The sequence below is a fragment of the Tursiops truncatus genome, chromosome 17 (genome assembly GCF_011762595.2).
Source record: "Tursiops truncatus isolate mTurTru1 chromosome 17, mTurTru1.mat.Y, whole genome shotgun sequence".
Lineage (NCBI taxonomy): Eukaryota > Metazoa > Chordata > Mammalia > Artiodactyla > Delphinidae > Tursiops > Tursiops truncatus.
Genome location: NC_047050.1, coordinates 8292131 through 8312510, shown reverse-complemented (window position 1 = coordinate 8312510; position 20380 = coordinate 8292131). Strand labels below are relative to the sequence as shown.

The following is a 20380-nucleotide window of genomic DNA, read 5'->3' as shown; positions in this document are numbered from 1 at the left end:
TGTTTATGTTCCTTTATGGTTGGTAGGTAGGGGTCAGATGTTATTCCTGTTTCATGGAAGTGAGACTAAGCAAGTCACCTAAGAAAGGCAGAAGTGAGGCTCACACCCTGGCCTCCAGACTCCATACCCTGTGACCTTCCTGCTAAGCCAGGTGTCTCTGTGTAATGTGTACACGCTGGGTCTTTGAGACACAGAATGAAGGGAAATCACTGTGATTGTTTAACTGCCTTTATCCTCTGAGACAAGTAGTACAAAGTTCAGCTACTTCCTTACACAACGTAATACTTATACTGATCCTTAATTCCACGCTGTCATCACTCTCCAAACATGCAGGAACACCCTGGTGTCTGAACTTTTGGGCCAGATGCTGGGTATACAACAAAATGTTGTCAAAAGCATAGACACTGGAGTCAAGACAACCCCCAGCTCCAGTCTTGGCTCCTACTGTTGACAATTTGTGCAGCCTGGGTGAGTTGCACATGTCTAGCAGGGTCAGTGATCAATGAATGTCAACTATTATTATCAGCAAATAATTTGACAAGGCACTAAGCAAGACTCAGAACATAAAAAGCAAGCTGCTTAGTGTAGTTTTTATGTTCTACTAAAATCAGCTGAACTTTGCAGTCCAAGAACTTACTGGTTAGTTGTGTCTAATATTCTGCCACTGTGTTCTGAATTCTAAATATATGGAAAAACTAGAATGGAATAAGAAATATCGGTGTTCTCTATAAAATCTTTAGTGGGGATTGTCTCGCACTTACCTTGTGTCTTTCTCTTACCTTCCTCCTCCCTCCCCTCTTTTGTTGTCTGTTGACACTTTTTGGACTAGACCTTCTTTATAAAGCATGCTATTCTCATTCTCAATTCATTCTCTATCTTGGATGTTTACAATTTTCCGATTGTTTTTTAAATAACTGATACACCTAAGTTACAAATTGACATGGATATCCCCTTCTGGAATATCTTTTTTTTTAATTGAGTTATAATCAACATATTACTTTCAGGTGTACAACATAGTGATTTGATATTTTTTATACATTATGAAATGATCACCACAATAAGTTCAGTTACCATCTGTCACCATACAAAGTTGTTGCAATATTATTGACTATATTCCCTATGTGACATTCCATCCCTGTTACTTATTTATTTTACAGGTGGAAGTTTGTCCTCTTAATCCTCTTCCCCTTTTTCAGCCACCCCCTAACTCCCTCCCCTCTGGCGACCACCAGTTTGTTCTCTGTATCTGTGAGTCTGTTTCTGTCTTATTTTGTTTGTTCGTTTGTTTTGTTTTTCAGATCCACATATAAGTGAAATCACACAGTATTTGCCCTTCTGTGTCTGACTTATTTCACTTAGCATAACACCCTCTAGGTCCGTCCATGTTGTAGCACATGGCAAGATTTCATGGAATATTCTGATTCATTCGTGCTTGCATGTATTTATGTACATTCAGAAACATTTATTGAAGACTTTTCATGGCACAGACCATGTGCTGTGCTGGAAATAAATTATGAGGAAGACACAGTTCTTTCCTCACAAAAGTTAACAATCCAGCAGTATGGGGGGTGGCGTGGGGAAGAGAGTGTACATCACATATAACCACATGGCCAACTTAAACACGGCCTGAAACTTTGCTATTTCTAGAAACAAAGTGTTGTATGAGCACAGAGGAGAAAGTGTTGTTGTTGTTGTTTTTTCACGAGGATGTCTTTAGATGACTTGCTAGAGGAAATAGCATTTAAACTAGACCTTGAAGGTTGAAAGAGAGTATTCTTTGGTAGAAATAGAGGGAAGGGTTTTCCAAGCTCCCACACCCAACCACCACCAAAAAAAAAAACACCATGAGAAAGATCACGGAAGTGTCACAAGTTCATGCGAAATTTGAGAGTCTGTGTAAAGGAAATGTAACTGCTTTGCAGGTAAGTAACAGGAGGTGAAGACAGAGTGGCTAGGAGACAGTTTGTCAAAGGCAGTAAACCTGCTTCCAGGAAACAACTGTGAAAGGCTTACTTCAAGATGTATGTATTTTTCTTGACTAAATACAACGTTTCAGATAGGTTTTGAGTTGGTGGGAGAAGTTCTCATTTTCTCTCTCTCTTCCTCCCAGTAAAGTTAATTTAAGGTCCTTAATCAGCTTACAGTGTTGTATCAAAAGCAGATGGCAGCCCCGGGCAGAGCGGCTGGTTTGTCCCTCAGCATGGGCATCTTGAATCCCGCCTCTGGCTGGGGTGCGGGGCTACAGCAGTCCACTCTTGGTCTTGCATGTTTTCAAAAGCCCCATTCTTGCTGTGCCACCTCTTACAGTTGGGGTGTACATCCTCTCTCTACAAAACTAAAACTCCCTGAACGTGCATTTCAGGCCTCTTCTGGCTCTTAAAGCAGGTTCAGTGTCACTAAGGCCACGTACCCATATGTGGGGAGAAAGCAAGTCAGTGGCCGGGGTCCCTGAGCAATACCTCCACCACTGTGAGCTTTCCAAAATTCTGGAAAGCCCGGATTCCCATAATAAGAATACATATATTGCACCAAACCATTGTATCCAAGCAGGAGGAGATTTTTAGAAAAATAAAGAAAAATAACTAATGGTGAAAAATACAATGTCCCAAACTTGGGATTGATTTACAAAATAAATACTCTTTCCTCTGCTGGGAATGCTGCTTCTATCTGGGTCTATACTTAGGTCCTCGATTTCCCCAGAAAGCTTTCCCTCCCCCTTCCCAAAAAGATTAGCAGCACTCCTGGTCCGCCCTTATAATTACCCTCATTCCTCTAAGCATTCATTATCCATTTACAGCTTTCTCCCCAGTGAGACAATAGCCTCCTTGAGGAATGTTCTGTTGAATCCCCAGCACTTAGCACAATCCTTGAAACATGGTGGCTTTTTAGCAAGTAGTTGAATTGAATGAATGAATGAACCAGTGAAAAATGTGGGTCTCAGTCCAAAGCCTGGGGCCCCCTCCACTGCTTAGAGTCACACACAGAAGAGCAGCAATGGTTTCCTATACTTCAAGAGTAGTCAAATTTTTAAAAAAAAATAAAAATTAAAAGTAGGGTGCTTGGAGGGTGGAATGAATGATAAGAAAGAGACAGGAGCAGAAAAGGTAGCTGGGATATTAAATAAGGAGAGAATTTTTCTTCCTTTTTTCTTATATTTGCAGGGAGGAGCTTCTTAAGCATAGTTGAATTTGAGTAAGTTCAAATTACCTCCTGATAGGTTCATGGTTGGCAGCGGAGAGCTCAAAATCAGATTTAATTTTATTTTTGAAAGAACGATGTTTTTATGCCCAAATGCTTCTCTTACTGATATACCTATCATAAGAGTCTTCATTGATTTTATTTTTTGTTGTTTGTTTTTTTGGCCACGCTGCTCGGCTTGTGGGATCTTAGTTCCCCAACCAGGGATCGAGACCTGGCCCTCTGCAGTGAGAGCTCGGAGTCCTAACCACTGGACCTCCAGGGAATTCCCGAGAGTCTTCATTGAGAATCATGTGACTTGTCTCTTCCTTATAACTTTCTTGTCAAGTCAGGTATTGAGGTGTGATTTACATATGGTAAAATCCACCTTTTGTGGTGTGTAGTTTTGACATATGCGTTGACATCTAGTTACAATTTCTCCACCACAATTAAAATCTAGGACTTTGTATCTCAAAATTCTCTCATGCCCTTTGGAGTCAACCCCTTTTCCCACCTCCAGCCTCTGAAACCACTACTCTGTTTTCTTTCCCAACAGTTTATCCTTTTCTAAAATGCTGTGTAAAGGGAATCATCCAGTTAGTAGCTTCATGAACTTGGCCTCTTCCACCTAACGTGATGCCCTTGGGAGGGATCCACACTGTTGCACGTATTCTCATCGTGGCTGAGTCGCATTGCGTTGTACGGCTCTGCTATAAACTGTCTGTCCATCCACCAGGTGATGGACGTTTGGGTTTTGTCTACCTGTGGCTGTTACAGTGCTTCAGTGAATGCGTGCATGAGTCACTGTGGACATGTGTCATCATTTCTCTTGGGCAGAGAGCCAAGAGCAGGATTCCTGGGACGGCACGCAAAGGAGTTTAGTGTTTATTTTATGTGCTTGGGGATCCATGGCTATGGGGTAACATGGACAGATTGTGTTTCAGGAAGATCCTGAGGACGATGTAGAGAGAGAACAGACTGGAAGCAGGGAGACAGGTCTGGAAAGTCGCTTTTCTGTCTACCTTATGGCAGACCGTGCACCTCCGTCACTTAGCATCAGAGCGTGTCAGGGACAGAGAGAGATGCAGAGATCCTGTGTCTGTTTTCATTGGTGGTCAGCTTCTCCTCACGTACCATAGTATGAACACATCTTCTTCCGTTGACCAAGTGGAGAGCAAAGGGAGTCAACATTTAATTTTTATATAATCTACATGTGTATTGTTAGTCTTTTTTCATGCCTTTAATTATTCTTTTATTTCCCTCCTTTTCCATTTCATTTGCTCTTAATGTTTCAACCACGGCAAGGGAAGTCAGGATTTGAAATGCAACGGGTCACTTCTTTTTCTTTCTTTGTGGTTTTGGAAAAGGACAAAATACTTGTAATGGCAGTGACCAAAAAGAAGAGTTCAAAGTTTTATAAAACATAAACATCTGGTTCCTAAACCACTTTTAAAAATCCAAATTCAACAAAATTAACAACCCATGGCAATACTCCTCGGTCTACTTTGAAGGATTATTAACGTGATTTAAATCAACTGAAAATTAAAAGTGCAGGATTTGTTCAGAGAACCATTTGTAGAAGAAGAAACTAAGGCCCAAAGAGCCTGAGAGAGTTTGCTCCATCCTGTCACAAGCCCTGAGACCCCACTCCTGGTTCTGCAATAAGACCACATGTTTCCCCAGAACAAGAAGGAACAGATCTGTGTTTTTTCACAGTTGGAAAAATTGCCTTAGGCTTTTTATACACTTAAAAATAGTCATGACAGGAATAAACTTGAATTTCAAAAAGAGGAGCAATATTAACAGCTATTAAATAGGAAGGTTTGTGAAAAGAAATTTTATGGGACAAAGTAATTTCTCTTGGTAATGAGTGCTTCGAGATTTTTAATATTCTATTTTTCGTGATGATACTGAAATGTGTTGGCACTGAGTACAGTGTGGCTATTTAACAAACATATTTTAATGTTAAATGTGTATTTTGGATGTCCTGAGCTGCCAATAGCTTTTTTTTCCCCCTGTAAATAAACCTCACGTTAACTTTGACGGTGGAACAGGGGAGATGCGCTTGGGAAAAGTCCTGATGCCAGCAGTAACCCTCTGCTCAGGTGCTCGCCAGGCTTTCCTGGTCCTGCTGTCGTCCTGCTGACAGACACTTCTGCAAAACCAAAGCGAGCAATTGCGAGACATAACTCAGTGCTGGGTGACACGACACTAACTTCCACCATTTATAAATCCCCATCTCAGTCAAATGTCGGTTCATTTCCCGTGTCCTCAGCACGTAAGCTAACACGTCATGGCATGCCGTTGCATGTGCCCACTAGTCACTATTTTTTCAGTCTCTGCTTTAGACATATTTTTCAACAATAGGGGGTCTTGGGTCTTGGGGGGAGGAGAAGAGAAAAATGGAATAAATAAAAGAGAATACCAATTTTTAAAAATTTATAAGGAATGATATATGTACCACATCTTCTTTATCATTCCTCTGTCAATGGACATTTAGGTTGCTTCCATGTCCTGGCTGTTGTAAATAGTGCTGCAATGAACATTGGGCTGCATGTATCTTTTCAAATTATGGTTTTCTCCAGGTATATGCCTAGGAGTTATATACGATGGAATATTACTCAGCCATAAAAAAGAACAAAATAATTCCATTTGCAGCAAATGGATGGAAATAGAGATTGTCATACTGAGTGAAGCAAGTCAGATGCAGAAAGACAAATGTCATATGGTATCACTTATATGTGGAATCTAAAACTAGGGTACAAATGAACTTATTTACAAAACAGAAGTAGAGTCACAGATGTAGAAAACAAACTTATGGTTACCAAGGGGGAAGGGGTGAAGGGATAAATTGGGAGATTGGGATTGACACATACACACTGCTATATATAAACTAGATATCTAATAAGGATCTACTGTTTGGCACAGGGAACTCTACTCAATACTCTGTAATGGCTTATGTGGGAAAAGAATCTAAAAAAAGAATGGATATATGTATCAGCAATTCACTTTGCTGTACACCTGAAACTAACACAACATTGTAAATCAACTCTACTCCCATAAACATTGAAACTATATTATATACAAGGCATGAAATGAAAAAAGTGATCAAAGTGTCAGCTTTATTACTGATAAAAGTCAAATTGAAGAATGGGACTTAAATGAGCAGGAATAATAGGTTTCATAATCTTGAACCCGAGAATTGGACATACCCGCCCACTCCAGGCTGTGGAGAGCAGCCCTAGTTCCGCCATGTGGGTGGGGACCCCTCCCTGCAGGATGTGGCACCCGCTCAGCACATGAGTGGTACACGTCCTGGGGGAAGGGAAGGGGTGAGACTGAGCTACACAAGCTTGTTGCTTCCCCCTAACTCAGTGATCAGATAAGTCACACCACCTCCCCTATGGGGAGAGGCAGGAGGCTAAGATACTCAGGAAACTTCCCTGTTTTTGGAAACCATTCAGGTGGGAAATGTAGATGGGAGAGGGGAGGTGTCGGAGGACGGACGGAACAAAAAGTGCCCACTGAACTGAGAAGGCATCTTGAGACCGAACAACGAGGCAGGAAGCCCCGTGTAATCAGTGGATCAACTTATTACAGGGTAACTTACTCACAGGGTGGGATTGGGCAGAAAATGATCTGAAAGCATTCGCAGAGGCTATGGCCACTGGGACAATTTGATAGTTAACCTGGGGTATGGGGTGCTTGGAAATACGGCGTGTATTCCTGAGTCAAGATTTATGAGTGGGTAACTAGTCTTGTGGGCGCCCGGAATACGCCAGCAAAGGTCTCCATCATGTTTGGAGACTTAACAGAGCATAGAGGCCACCTGGTCCTAATGATGATGAAACAATATCTCTTAACTCTAAAGCCCCTGACAACAGAGAAGTGATTCACTGCACAGTACAGTCCTGGGTAGTGTCAATGGAAGGACAGGAGGAACTGTCAGGCCCAAGATGGCATCAGCCATGCTAACGGCCATAGGGGAGGTGTCAAGGGACTGACCCCTTTGAAACCTCAGTGGCCACATCTGTGAAGTTAAGTTCCCCATGTCCAAGAGGTTGAGGGAATAAAAGGAGATATGGCCTGGAGACCGGCACACAGTGAGTGCTAAAAAAAATAGTAGCGATTACTTTCAGTCTTCGGATAATTCCTCACGTTCCTTCTTCTCTACTCTGGTCACAGACTGACCAGGTTTGTTATTTGGAAACAGATGAATACAGCGCCATCCTCTGAAATAGGGCAAATCCGAGACAGAACAGATTCGTGAGCAGTAGCAAATTTCACTTTGGATCTGAGCTTGAAGCCTCTGTGTAGGCACTTGGATTTATGATTTTTGTATTTCAGGAGAAAAGTAACTAGTTAACATGGAGCTCAGTTTGGAAATTAAACCGTGGAAGCCCTTTAGAGGCTGAAGACTGACCCTGATGAGCACAGCATGCTGGGGGGACAGGAGGAAAACCAGGAGAGCGGGCAACACAGAAGTCAAGGCGAGGGACCCCTTCAGGAAGGAGGGAGGAGTCCGCCGTGTCCGGTGCTGCAGGGGGGCCAGGTTGGATGGGAGAAAAAGGAACAGGGGGACTTGCAGAGATGGCCACACGCATTATTAGCTCTCAGATACAGAGCACTTACTGTGTGTTGATCACTGTGCTGGTTGCCCACATGCAATATTATTTAATTCTCAAGAACGCTACCCCATGTTATAGATTAGGGAAGTGAGAGTCGGAAAAGTCTACCACCAGCTTGACTTAGGTCACAGATCTGGGACAGGACAGAGCTGGGACTCAGGCCCCTACCATCTGACTCTTAACCACTGAGGCTCCTTCCTTGTGGACGACTCCCTTTTGCCTCCGTGGTGGGTGAGGACAAAGCACTGTGGTGGGAAGGGAGCCACGAGGGAGGGGAGGGGGGAGAGGATGGCGAGTGGGGGTGGGGAGGCTGAGGTTCGTCCTGGTTGGTTGGTTTGCTGGCTTTAGGATGGTGGAGACTTCAGCGCTATGAAACGTGGACAGGGGCTCAGAGGAAAGCCAGAGTGAGGAGGCCTACGGAGGCAGCAGAGTGCGGGCCTGTGGGGCAGGGGGGAGTGACCTTAGGAGGGAGAACCCCTCCTCCTGCACCTGGGGACAGAGCACAAGGAACTGAATGTGTTGGTTTAATGTCAGAGCATTAAGGAAGTTCTCCTCTGACTGTTCTCATTTCTCTCTACCTGGAACATCCGGCTTACCCTTCAGGGTCACACCTGGTCATGCTCTGAGCCCTGAGACAGGATTACCTGCTCTGGGTCCACCCCGAAGGCCCCAACCCTCCCCTGCTGGTCATGACTTCAGGGTGAGTCAGCAGGAGGAAATTCAGGTTGCGTCAAAGACGTGGTGCCACTCTGCAGGGACTTATGATTTGAAAAGGGACCAAGATAAGTACATAAAAGTCCCATATATTAGGGGGAAGAACCACAGAAAAAAAAAAAAAGTCATATACATGGTGCTGAGGATTTCAGTCGTGTGATAGAGAGAGAAAACAGAGCACTTCTGTGAGTGATACGTGGAGTGAGTGTGGTTTTCAGCTGGTTGTTGAAGGAGGGGCGTATTTTCAGCTGACAAGGAATAAGCCATTTTACTTGGAGAAAGTAGCCTCAGAAATGGCAGGAAGCTTATTTGGGGAGCGAGGGGTGGTCCCGTCTGGCTAAAGTATGGAATATGCTGGAATTTAGGCCCAGGATGCAATGGAAGGGTCTTGAGTCCTAGACTAAGAAATCCTGCTCCCTTGAGAGTAATTTCCTACTTTTATCTGATCGGGAAACACTGTGGGTGTGTTCAGAGACAGTTGTAAGCAGCCTTTTGGGTTTAGCCAAGGAGTTGATCCTAAGAGTTTAGAAATCATACCTACCATTTTCATTCCAGAAATTAGGTCTCTATCCTGAGAGTTTCAGGATACCAGAATGCACCCAGTCTCCCAAGAACACCTTCGAGCATCTGAGAAAAAGGGCCCTGACCGTCTCCCTGTGGTTTGGCAGTTACGGACTGGGTCATCCTGGGGGTTGGGAGAGCCGTGTGGGGAGCTGAGCCAGGACTGTGCTTGGTTCTCCAGTTATAGGCTCAGGACCAATGCTAGGTTTCTTACTACTTTCGTAAATCACTATTCTCAAGAACTATTTCTAGACAAAAACATAAAATAAAAATTTAAAACCTCTTTTTCTCTTTCAGTGAAGAAAAAGAAGCCTAAACTATTAAATAAATTTGATAAGACTATTAAAGCTGAACTCGATGCTGCAGAGAAACTCCGTAAACGGGTAGGTGGTTGTTTTGCTTTTCGCAGGAACATGCGATGGTTTTTTTGTTAAATAAACTCAGCCATTACTCTGGATTTGTTTTAAAAAAAAACTGTAAGAGAAACAACCTTTGAATAGAGTGGATTTTCCCCAGGCACGTCAGCATTCCATGTGAAGTGAATCAAATGAAAAGAAAAAACGGCAGCTGTGATGGCCACAGAGAAATAGAACTTTACCGTCAGGCCAGCCGACTTGGGTGTCAGCCCCTCCCATCACTGTCTACTTTGGTGGCTTTGGGCAGCTCACTTAGTCATTCTGAGCCTCCGTTTCCTTATTTTAAAAAATGAGACTAATACGTGCTCTTCCTACTTCCTACTTGGTCTTTTCCAATGAGATAAGAGATTAAAAAAGAAGCATCAGTACTGCAAGTACCATACAAGTAGGGGTTTTCATTTTAAAGCAACGCGATGCAAAAAGAAAACATAGGTTAGTCCAATGCTCTTAGGATAGTTACTGTTAAGGTGAAATGATATTAGATTTAAGATTCTTCTCACTTGGGGTTAACCTCACGCACCTCCAGTTTCCAGGGTGACTGAAGTTTTGCCTTGTCATCAGTTAATTTGAAATATTATTTGCGTGTGTTTCTGGATATTACAGTTTTTGGAAAGTCAGTTAACCCTAGATTGAAGTTATCTGTTCTCTTAACTCCATCATACTCATGTCATGATTGGGCCAAATATTTATTATAACGTATCTAATGACACCTTCGCTGAATCATCTGCAGGCACACCTCATTTTATTGTGCTTCACTTTATCGTGCTTCACGGATATTGCGGTCTTTACAAATGGAGGGTTTGTGGCAGCCCTGTATCAAGCAAGTCTACCGGTGCCATTTTTCCAACAGCATTTGCGCGCTTCGGGTCTCCCTGTCACATTTCGGTAATTCTCGAAATAATTTCAAGCCCTCCACCGGCAAAAAGATTAGGACTCGCCGAAGGCTCAGGTGATGATTAGCATTTTTTAGCAATAAAGTATTTTTCAATAAGGTATGTGCATTGGTTTTCTAAACATAACGCTATTGCACACTTAATAGACTACAATATAATGTAAACATAACTTTTATATGCACTGAAAACCAAAACATTCATGTGACTCACTCTGCTGTGGTATTCACTTTATCGTGGTGGTCTGGACCCAAACTTGCAAGATCTCTGAGGTCTGCCTGTAGTTGTTTCTCATGAAAATTTCTTTCTCTACTCTGTACTTGAATTTATACTTGCATTTTAAACTAATACTCATTAGTTTTCCTGTAATGTGGTTTTTAATCAGTAGACATTAGCTGAAAAAAAAAAAAAGGAATAAGGGGACTGTCATAGGTAAGCGACAACAATAAAAACTCCCGAGTTAGGCACTGAAGTGGGACGAGAATGTGCTTCCCCCCATATTTACTAGAAAAGTCCCAACAAGCATGGTGACGTCTGTAACTAGCATTAGGCACGGTTCCCAAACCAAAGCCTGGCTCACCCTGGTCAGCAGCTGATACAAAGGTAGTAACTCCAAAGAATATTGCAGCGAAGTCTTTGTTCACTAAATTAACATCGAATGATTTCTGTGTCTGTCTTGTTTGACTTTATAAAATGCAGCCACTACTCTTTGATGAAAATTTGCATTTCTTAATAGAAACGAAGCAGGAATCTTCTTTTTCTGTCACCTTGTTTGGCATTCTCCACTTTCTCTATGCTACATGCCCTTGATGAAAATGGATGCCTATTTCACAGGTGACTTTAGGGATAAAGAACAAACGAACAGCTTTAGAGAAGGATTTGTATGTAATTATAATGAAGAGTAGAGAAGGGCTCAGTTATCAAGGGGCAGATAAGTCAGTGAAGCATAAACATGCTGGAACAATCCATGGGGTATTCTCCAGTTCTCGCTTATCTGGAGAAATTTTGATGCTTCCTTCAAGGAGCACCGTGGGTCTTAACAGGGTAGATAAAGGAGGAAGAAGGGCCCACAGAGGCAATGCTTGCTTCTGAAACAGCAGGGAGCCATGTTATTGACTGAGTCATCAGCGTAATTAAATTTTTTAGGGTTGTTTTTATAGCTGGTAGTTTCAAATAATGCAGCCGACTATACTGGGATTGCTACGGCCATAAGGCAGCAATGGTCAGAGGAGGCCTGGTCTCAGGCCACACCCATGTTTCAGAAACTATGTGACATGAAAGTACGAGGTCACTTTAGTTTTCCTGCATAAATGCATGGATCATATTTTAATCATCAATTTTTTTTTTTATTATTTTTTGCGATACATGGGCCTCTCCCGTTGCGGAGCACAGGCTCCGGACACGCAGGCCCAGAGGCCATGGCTCACGGGCCCAGCCGCTCCGCGGCATGTGAGATCTTCCCAGACCGGGGCACGAACCCATGTCCCCTGCATCAGCAGACGGACTCTCTACCACTGCGCCACCAGGGAAGCCCAATCATCAATTTCTTAAAATAATACTTATTGCTTAAAACTCCTCCTTATGCTCCAGAAGAAGAATTTGAAATGATACACTGAAATATTTGTTCATTTGTTGGAATTAGTTTTTATTATTGTATTATAAGTGGAGAAAAAGAGAGAAAGAAGGGAAAACTTTATAAAGTCAGAGTAAGTGCGACACACGAAAGTTCACACCACAGGCTTTAAACGGGGCTGGGAAAGAAGTAAACTGCGGGCAGAGCAAGGAAGAGGTGTAGATCACACTGTCAGACGGATAGTAGTCCTCAGAATAGCTGTTCTGCACCAAGTCCAGAGAGGAACCTCATGCCATAGATCTTCATAAAGGGCCTAGGGATGGATGGCACGGTCTCCTCCCTAATGTCTCGCCCGCGGGTTCTACGTGACCTCCATGGGGTGTGTCTTAATGTCCTTCAGCGCACCCGCTGACCTCATGCCAGAACAGGGGCCGGCGGTGGTGGGGGGTGAGGCAAGTACATGTCTCTCCAGTGGACTGTCTTGGTCCTAGGATAAAATGTAAGCTGTGTTGAAGAACAGATGATTTTCAGGCAGTTCTTCTGAGCCCTCTATCCTGGGTTGAGTTTTTTAAGAAGAATTGTGTAATAGTATCTGGAGCTATATTCTCCAGCAAGAACCTGGGGAAGGGAAAGTTTTTTCAGACTAAAAGCAAACACATTAACTTTGCCAGACAGCTGAGGTGAGGGCAGGACTGATGGTCCCTTAGGAAAGGCATAGCGCATGTGTGTTAAGGGATCCAAAGGGTGCCTAGGACAGAGGCAATGTATTCCATTATTTTTATAACCTTGATGGCCAACTAAGGGAGTGTTAAGCTGGAAAAAATACTTTCGCAGAGTTGTTATGAATATTGTTAATCCTATGGTTTAAATCTGGAAATGGTGCATTTAGCATGATTTTCACAGAAATAGCCTCAATATTTGCGATTTAAGCTGTGTAAGTCATGTGATAGGCGAAAAGTAATCCGTCCAAAGATATTCTGTGTCCTAATCCCTGGAACCTGTACATGTTACCGTGTTTGGAGAAAGAGTCTTTGCAGATATGATTAAGTTAAGGGTCTTGAGATGGGGGATTATCCTGGGTTATCCAGTTGGGCCCAAAATTCAATCACATGTTTCCATATAAGAGAGAGGCAGAGGGAAATCTGATACAGACGAAACAGGAGAAGGCAACGTGAAGACAAAGTGGAGATCGGGGTGATGTCAGGAAATGCTGTCGCAGATTCTCCCCTAGAGCCTCTGGAGAAAGAACGGCCCTGCCCACATCTCGATTTCAGCCCCAGTGAAACTGATTTTGGACTCCTGCTCTCCGGAACCATGTGCGAATGAATTTCTGTTCTCTTAAGCCACAGAGTTCGTGGTCATTTGTTACAGCAGCCTCAGGAAACTCATACAGGTTAGTTAGAAGAAAGTCACACGGAGAAGGATATTTAACTTGAATTCTTCATCCCTTACAATCAATCATGGAAGAAATAAAACGGTGGTTTTAGAAACTGTTATCCAAAATATACAAAAAAACTCATAAAATTCAATGATAAGAAAAACAACCCAATTTAAAAATGGGCCAAAGACCTTAAAGGACAGCTCACCCAAGAAGATATTCAGGTGACAGATAAGCATATGAAAAGATGCTCCACCTCCTATGTTATGAAATGCAATTTAAAACAAAATGGATATCACCACACACCTATCAGAAAGCCCAGAATCTGGAACACTGACGCCACCACATGCTGGTGAGCGTGTGGCGCTTCGGAATCTCTCACTCTCCGCTGGTGGGAGGCACAGTAGTACAGCCGCTTCGGAAGACAGTTCGGTGGGTTTCTTACAAAACTAAGCATGCTCGTAGCATACAGTCTAGAAACCTTGCTCCTTGGTATTTATCCAAAGGAGTTGAAAACTTACGTTCTCACAAAAACCTGCACACGGATGTTCATAGCAGCTTTCATAATTGCCAAAACCTGAAAGCAACCAAGATGTCCTTCAGTAAATGAATGGATGGATAAACCGGGGTACATCTAGACAATGAAATCTGATTCAGCACCGAACAGAAATGATCTCTCAAGCCATGAAAAGATAGGGAGGAAGCTTAAATTCATATTACTAAGTGAAAGAAGCCAATCTGAATAGGCTACATACTGTATGATTCCAACTATATGACTTTCTGGAAAATGCAAAACTATGGAGACAGTGGATACGTGTCATTATACATTTGTCCAAACCCACAGAAAGTACAACACCAAGAGTGAACCCTAACGTAAACTAGGGGCTTTGGGTGATTTCAGTGTGGCATTGTAGGTTCATCAGTCGTAACAAATGTACCACTGTGCTGAGCGATGTTGATTATGGGGGGAGGCCGTGCATGTGTAGGGGTAGGAGGTATGTGAGAAATCTCTATACTTTCCTCTCGATTTTGCTGCAAACCTAAAACTGCTCTCAAAAAATAAAGCCTTTAAAAGGGTTAATATCGTGAGAGACACAGCATATTTTAAATAGTGACACAACGATTTCTGACAACAAATATAACTTAGAGAATATGTTCCTGACTTGATTTATCTCAGCCTTCAAGTCCTCATTCTCTTTGCATTAACCTGTCCATCAGATGAGAGACTTACCTGGGGCACGCTTTATTGTCTCATGTGGGCTCCCACATCCTCCCCACGCTACGATAGTAATAATCATAATAGCTACCGTTTTTCATTGCTTTCCATGCGCTCTGCAGCGGCTATAAGCATTTTATATATGTTATCAGATTTGACCTTCACAGCCGCCCAACAAAGTGATCAGGTACCCTCATTGTACCCGTGTCACAGATGAAGCATATAAGGCAAAGTCGTAAGTAAGTTGCCAGGAGTCACACGCCTCCTAAGTGGTGGAGCCCAGGGTCTAGCCAGTCACTCCGGCTCTGGAACCTGCACTCATGGCCACTCCTCTGTGCATATACTGTCTCCCAGACCCTCAGCGCCGCTGATGGGCGTGTAACAGGGAATAAGAAACCTCCTTCTTCTATGATTTTAAGGAACTTTAAAATATGGATATTGCCTGGCTCTATTTAGTCAAGTTGTGGAGAAGTAGGTATCAGTAACGATCAGGTAGTGATGTATGGTTTGCTGAGCCCAGCCACGTTTGAGGCGTAAACTCTGTTGCTGTGAAAACTCACTCAGTGAGGGTGACAACGTACAAACCACGGTGAGCTTGCATTTAAGCACGGAATGAATGGGTTTACAGATTGATAGGCAGCTGAAGTGGTGGTAAAGTTCAACTCAGAAAATCCATCTCCATCGCACGGTTCCAATATTCTGACCTGCTGCCTTCCATTAGACACCAGGGGATGTGTGTTCCTCCTTGTGGATGGACTGCGAAGGGGAGAGGGTGCCTCACCCCCATGCCAAGACCCTCAGCAAGCTTACCTGTTACACATCCCCCATTTCCGCTTGCACAGTGGTGGTCAGAGACCTACCGCAGGTGCTGGGACCAGCTTCTTAAGGGCCCGCGTGGGCTTTGGGGGGAGGGGGCGTCACATGACAAGGAAGCAGTGGGGTGCCCCAGCAACCCGGTGAGCCGCATCAACCCTCATGTTCAACGGGTGACAACGTTGGCGGCCAAGTGGCCCTGTCATCCTGCGTGCTTATTCCCTGCCGACAGTGCCCTTCTCATTGCAGACCCCAGGCATTCTAGCTGCTAGCAGTATGCTTCCCCCAACTGAAATCCTAAACTTTTTTAAGAGTGCATGTGGGAACTGTACATATAGAGACAAAATGCAATTTTTTTGTTTTTCTTTTCTTTTTTTTTTTTTTTTTGCGATACGCGGGCCTCTCGCTGTTGTGGCCTCTCCCGTTGCGGAGCACATGCTCCGGACGCACAGGCTCAGCGGCCATGGCTCACGGGCCCAGCCGCTCTGCAGCATGTGGGATCTTCCCAGACCAGGGCACGAACCCACGTCCCCTGCATCGGCAGGCGGACTCTCAACCACTGCGCCACCAGGGAAGCCCTGTTTTTCTTTTTTAAATTTTTATTGGAGTAGAGTTGATTTACAATGGTGTGTTAGTTTCAGGTGCACAGCGAAGTGAATCAGCTATACATATACATGTATCCACTCTTTTCTTTTCAGATTCTTTTCCCATGGAGGCTATTACAGAGTATTGAGTAGAGTTCCCTGCGCTATACAGCAGGTTCTTATTAGTTATCTATGTTATATATAGTAGTGTGTGCAATTTCTAGTACATCATCTGCCAGGTGTCTGCCTTTTAAAAAATAAAGTGTATTTATGTTCATTTCTAGTTTTCTGTTTGTCATAATGCAGTTAATTATTTAGAATCTTAGGATAAAATTGTCTTAAACTCAGAAAGGAGTCCAGGAAATTTTGACAAAATTACTTGGTGAATATTAAATGACTATATTGAATAACATTATGCATTTGAATTTATTGTATGTATATAATTGCCTCTTCCTAACAGGGAAAAATTGAGGAAGCAGTGCATGCGTTTGAAGAACTGGTTCAGAAGTACCCTCAGAGTCCAGGAGCGCGATACGGGAAAGCAAAGGTATGCTGAAACCTTGCTACTTAGGACACTGTTCTGATGTCCTTATGTTCTGTATAATTGGATTTTCAAACCCAGTATTTGCATTTTATTTTTCCTTTCTAACTTGTATAGAGAATCAATTTCTCATGCATATACATAAATTCAAGCAAGAAATACAGTTTTAAATAAGACAATTAATTATTGCTATTTTGTATCATGAATTTAGTAACATTTTTTGCTCCCCCTCCATCTGGCTTCTCTCCGGTTTTGAAAAGAAAATGAAGAATAACACTTTAGTCACTGATTTCCCATCACCCTCATTTTGTTCCATTTAGACCCACCACCTAGTTTTTACTTCAGCCTCCTTAGAGGTTTAAGAACCTCATTTTATCACTAGAGGTTGCAAAGTGTGCTTAGAAGAGACTTTTAAAATATAAAGTGGGATGGACTTTGTTCTCTGTGTAGTGTCTGTCAGCTGACTCATTTCTTACCCCTTACCTTCTCCCCAGCGCCTTCCCCACCTTCTCCTTTCTTTCTTTTTTTTTTTTAATTAATTAATTTATTTACTTTTGGCTGCATTGGGTGTTCGTTGGGTTGCGCGGGCTTCTCATTGCAGTGGCTTCTCTTGTTGTGGAGCACGGGCTCTAGGCTCGAGGGCTTTAGTAGTAGTGGCTCTCGGGCTCTAGAGCGCAGGCTCAGTAGTTGTGGTGCACGGGCTTAGTTGCTCCGTGGCATGTGGGATCTTCCCGGACCAGGGCTCGAACCTGTGTCCCCCGCATTGGCAGACGGATTCTCAACCACTACCTTCTCCTTTCTCATTGGACTTTCTCCATCCTCCAGCTCCTCAATTCATGAAGCTTTTCCACGTCCTTCTGTAGCTGGGAAACCCTCTGTGGGCCACATTCTGTTTTAGGTCCTGGGATTTATCATGAAGAACACTCTCGAGGTCTGTGTCCTTGTGGAGCTTATATTCCAGTGGAAGATATTTTAAAAGTTTCTTACTCAAGCTTTTTGTAGTGAAAGGCCGCTCTGTGGTAGGCCTATTGTAGGCATCGCAGGCACAGCCATCAGCAAAGCACATGGTGTTTTCATTGTAATGGAGAAGACAGTGCATGAGACATAGAAGAAAGTCGCTTGCTTGCTACTGGATACTTTGTCAGGAGACAAAAATAAAGAAGAGCACAGCCATAGGCTGTGTGAGGGGGGTGAAATTTTGGATAGGGTGGAAGGAAAATATCTCACCGAGGAGGTGATGTTTGAGCAAACCCCTGAAAGTCTTCATAAATAAATATATATTTAAAGAATATTAGAAGGGTTAAAAACAAATGTCTGAGAACATCTTACATGATAATACATGCTCTAGAGAAAAGAAGGTCATGGAATAAAGAACATGTTATTATGATTTTTTGTTTGTAGGTGGTGTGATTGAGAGTGACACAGCAACACTTATGATAATAAGGTGATCAGCAAAGGCCTCCCTAGGGAGGTGACAAGTGGCTGAAACATGTCAAGGTCAAGGAAGGAGCTGTCCAGGCAGAGGGAAGAAGGGGGGCAAAGGCCGTGATGCAGGGAATCAGCCTTGGCTTGATCGGAAGGACAGGAGCAGGGGCGTGCTGAGGGAGGTGGCACGGGCAGGCGGGACCAGGGCCCCTCAGGTTGTATTCTCTGTGCGCTGGGGGCCCTTGGAGGGTTTGTGCGTGGGTGTGCCCGTCTGGTTCTTTTTTTGTGTGTTTTTGTTTTTTGCATTACACGGGCCTCTCACTGTTGTGTCCTCTCCCGCTGGGGAGCACAGGCTCCAGACATGCAGGCCCAGCAGCCATGGCTCATGGACCCAGCGGCTCCGCGGCATGTGGGATCTTCCCGGACCGGGGCACGAACCCGTGTCCCCTGCATCGGCAGGCGGACTTTCAACCCCTGTGCCACCAGGGGAGCCCTGGTTGTTTTTTTTAATAACGATCACTTTGGTTGCTTGGTGGAGAATGGATTCTGGTGGCACAAGTAGAAGCCAGAAGAATAGGAGACCATTGCAGGTGCCCTCGAGAAGCGCTGGCTCAGACTGTGGTCGTGGCCATGGAGACGGAGCAGTGGACAAGGGCAGAGCTGAGAGGTCTTGATGATGGATTAGATGTAAGGGTCAGAGAGAAGACTGGAGGGTGACTTCAGATTTTCCGCTGGGATTTTTGCTGGGTTCCAGACCAAGGATGGAAACCAGGCCCCCTGCAGTGGAAGTACGGAGTCCTAACCACTGGACTGCCGGGGAATTCCCAACTTCAGGGTTTTTGGTTAAGCCATCTAAGGAAAGGATAGTGCCAGGTGGAGGAACAGGTTTGGGGCGGTACAGAATCAAGCATTCGCATTTGGTCCTGTGAAGTTTGTGATGCCTATTAGAGACGCAAGTGCACGTGTCAAATAGACGGTCGGAGATATGTAGTCTGGAACTCTGGGTAAAAGCCAGGGCTGATGTACAAATGTCAGGCAGTAAAGCTCCTCCAGCCCTGCCTGGGGGGATGAGACTGTCAGCCCTGCTGGGAAGTGGCAGATGCAGAGCTGCAGAAATTTTCCAGACCCAGGAGAAGCTGACAACACCCCTTTGGAGGGGGCAATGCCGTCACTTGTGGGTGACACTCACACGGAAACTAACGCATCTGGAGATAAAACGAGTGTGCTTTGCTCTGAACTAAAGGTGGCAACCACTCGAAATCCAGATGCTCAAATTCTTCCTATCTCCCCCTTAAAAACTTATTAATTAAATTTGTATTAATTCAGTTTTAATAAATTAAATTTGTGAAAATTTAATGCAAAGAAGTTCCTTTTATCCATGGTGCAATACAGACTAGGTTTAGCAGACAGCAACTGTATCATTTCTATAAATTAATTTGGTCAGTAATCCTCCAAAATTGCTAAATTGTATTGCTATTAAGCAAGAGAGAATATATTTATTACCAAAAGATGGTGCCTATTCAAATAAGTGATGTGCTTTGCCACTAGTCCCGGCAGTCATTTGATTATGGAAAAGCATATTAACTCGAAAGAATAATGATTGGGCCAAATGCTCATCATGGCAAAAATGGTTCATGCTTTAGAATTTTTCTTTGTATGTGATGTTAATTGCAGGTACCAAGGTCTAAATAAATGCATTACTTTTTACACGCGGCACTTGCTATATTTATACCCTTATTTACGGTCAGAATTTGAGATTTATGCCTCAGCAATATTTTTTATCTCTAAACTATTATGCTACAAGGTGTTATCAATATTAATGCAAAATTTAAGCATGGTAAATTAAATTCTAATAGAATAATTTAAAAGAAAGCTTAAATTTGTAGGAGTTTTAAAAATAAAAGTTCAACAGAAGACGGATTTTGTAAGGAGGAGTACGTGATGACTTTTTCGTTCTTTGTTAGCAGATTAAACAATTACTTTGGAACATCCCAACAAATTTTTCAAATTCAGCAACATTAAGTTAAATAGAAACTACAGTATCTGTCATTTCTAAAGTAGCACTGGGGCTTCCCTGGTGGCGCAGTGGTTAAGAATCCGTCTGCCAGTGCAGGGCACACGGGTCGGAGCCCTGGTCCGGGAAGATCCCACAAGCCGTGGAGCAGCTAGGTCTGTGTGCAACAACTACTGAGCCTGCACTCTAGAGCCCGTGAGCCACAACTACTGAAGCCCGCATGCCCTAGAGCCCGTGCTCCGCAACAAGAGAAGCCACTGCAATGAGAAGCCCGCGCACCGCAACGAAGAGTAGCCCCCGCTCGCAGCAAGTAGAGAAAGCCCGCGCGCAGCAACAAAGACCCAACGCAGCCAATAAATAAATAAATAATAAAATACATGAAAAAAAAAGTAGCACTGATAGTGTCTTATTCTTTGGATTACTGTGAAAACCAATTTTGACCAAGTTCCT

The 20380-nt window shown here is 43.5% G+C and overlaps 1 protein-coding gene across 24 annotated transcripts in view; it reads left to right on the top strand.

Annotated features, from left to right (window-relative positions):
- The window catches only part of ASPH (aspartate beta-hydroxylase), a 418870-nt gene that overhangs the window by 132718 nt on the left and 265772 nt on the right, over positions 1-20380 (top strand). For all 24 annotated transcript variants that reach the window (XR_012327192.1, XR_012327191.1, XR_012327194.1 and 21 more), the window contains 2 exons: positions 9378-9463; positions 16411-16497. Coding sequence is in view for 8 of the 24 variants with exons in the window: in XM_033843144.2 (XP_033699035.1) it covers positions 9378-9463; positions 16411-16497 (173 nt within the window). In the remaining 16 variants the exon portion in view is untranslated. The remainder of the gene's footprint in view (positions 1-9377; positions 9464-16410; positions 16498-20380) is intronic.